The sequence below is a fragment of the Prionailurus viverrinus genome, chromosome D4 (assembly GCF_022837055.1).
Source record: "Prionailurus viverrinus isolate Anna chromosome D4, UM_Priviv_1.0, whole genome shotgun sequence".
NCBI classification, from domain to species: Eukaryota; Metazoa; Chordata; class Mammalia; order Carnivora; family Felidae; genus Prionailurus; species Prionailurus viverrinus.
The window spans coordinates 6,230,540-6,232,748 of record NC_062573.1 but is presented as its reverse complement, the minus strand read 5'-3'; the positions used below and the strand labels follow the sequence as shown (position 1 = coordinate 6,232,748).

Here is a 2,209-nt window from a genome sequence, read left to right as displayed (position 1 = left end):
GCACTACATGCCATGGAGTATGTGACTTCACACCTGTTTCCACTATACTAAGATGAAAGAATTAACTGCTGGAATTTCTGCTTTACAGGCACTCAATAAATGTTTACTAATTAATGTAATTAAGTGCATGTGAAAGACCTTTGAAAATTGTAAAGTGTGGTGTAAGTAGGTGACCATACATTCTGGCTTGCCTAGGAAAATCTTGGTGTAGACCTATTGTTCTGGTATAATTATTATATAACGTCTCTCCTCAATCTTTTCTAAAAATTATTTTTAGAGGGATAGGGAGAGTGCCTGGGCAGAGGGAGAGAGAGAGAAATCTTAAGCAGGCTGCATGCTCAGTGCAGATCCCGACGTAGGGCTTGATCCCATGACCCTGGGATCCTGACCTGAGCCGAAATCAAGAGTTGGATGTTCAACCGACTGAGCCAGCCAGGTGCCCCTCTTTTCACTCTTAAAGCATACTGGCTTGGATAAGATAATATAGGGTCATCATATGTATGAGTGTAAGTAGGTAATCAAGCAGGTGGCTGGGGTAATTTTGAAGCCCTGAAACCATTCCAAACATGGACTAGAATATTCTGCCAAATGAATGAAGGGCAGGAACAGCAGAATGCTGAAGAGTAGGATCTCTGATTATGGTGACAAAGAGAAAGTCCCCAGGGTCATTCAGGGAGTAAATTATTGAGGTTGGAGTCCAATTCAAGATTTTTAGCTACAGGGCCCTAGCTCCTGATCAGTACTCTACATTGTGCTCAATAATTGTGAGCTCTAAGGAGGAAGAGGATTGCATATTTTATTTTCTGTTTTATTCTCAGTGCCAACAAAGTATCTGGAACATGGTCAAGTAAGTGAAGAAATTTATGCTGGCCTCCTTTGAAGGAAATCTTGTTTGCTGTTGGAAATCCGATGTGCTCTGTGACCACAATGGGGCAGATGGAAGATTCAGACAGCAAAATGTGTGGTGTGTCTGAATTTTGATACAGTTTCCAGGAGAAACAGCACGTGGCTGTAATGTACACACAGTGATGATAACCACCATATCTCAGTCCCTGACACTCCGTACTCCTTCCATCCCCAGCAGAGATAAGAACAACATGAGGCCTAAGAACCAGAGCAGCATGTCCGAGTTCCTACTCCTGGGGCTCCCCATGAGGCCAGAGCAGCAGGGCATGTTCTTCACCATGTTCCTGGGCATGTACCTGACCACGGTGCTGGGGAACCTGCTCATCATCCTGCTCATCAGGCTGGACTCTCGCCTCCACACGCCCATGTACTTCTTCCTCAGCCACTTGGCCTTCTCTGATATCTCTTTCTCATCTGTCACCGTCCCAAAGATGCTGATGAACATGCAGACTCAGCACTTATCCATCCCCTATGTGGCATGCATTTCCCAGATGTATTTTTTCATATTTTTTGTCTGTCTTGACAATTTCCTTCTTGCAGTGATGGCATATGACAGGTATGTGGCCATCTGTCAACCACTCCACTACACCACTGTCATGAGGGAGGAGCTGTGTATCTTACTGGTGGCTGGATCCTGGTTCTTCTCGTGTGCCCATGCCCTATTGCATACTCTCCTTCTGTCCCGCCTGTCCTTCTGTGCTGACAATACCATCCCTCATTTATTTTGTGATCTCACTGCCCTTTTGAAGTTGATCTGCTCAGAAACCTCCCTCAATGAGCTAGTTATCTTCACCGAGGGGGGAGTGTTTGCCTTCCTGCCATTGTGTGCTATGTTCGGCTCTTATATTCGCATTGGGGCCACCATCCTAGGGGTTTCCTCCATCAAGAGGATCTGCAAAGGCTTGTCCACCTGGGGCTCCCACCTCCTTGTGGTGTTTTTGTACTATGGGACTCTTGCAATGATTTACTTCATTCCTTCATCAAACAATTCCAAAGTCAAAGATACAATTGCTTCAGTTATATATACAGTGGTGACACCCATGTTAAACCCCTTTATCTATAGCCTGAGGAACAGGGACATGAAACTGGCTCTGGGGATACTTTATAGGAGGAAAATTATTTTTTCTAAGTAACAGTTACTCACTCATATTCTTAGTTGTCCTAGTGATGTTTCTAGAGACACCTCCTTGAGAAATTGTGTAGGTGACTGTTGTAGATAGCAAAAATGGCCAAATTACTTCACTGCCCCTCTTATAAATGTGGTTTGTTTCCTTACCCACTGAATCGGGACAGGACTTCTGAC

At 44.5% G+C, this 2,209-nt stretch overlaps 1 protein-coding gene across 1 annotated transcript; it reads left to right on the top strand.

The window, feature by feature from the left end:
- Nucleotides 1-1,028: 1,028 nt before the first annotated feature.
- LOC125150925 (olfactory receptor 1J2-like) lies at nt 1,029-2,039 on the top strand. Its single transcript, XM_047831410.1, has one exon. It carries the CDS (start codon nt 1,029-1,031, stop codon nt 2,037-2,039), a length of 1,011 nt encoding a protein of 336 aa, XP_047687366.1.
- The last annotated feature ends 170 nt before the right edge of the window (nt 2,040-2,209 follow it).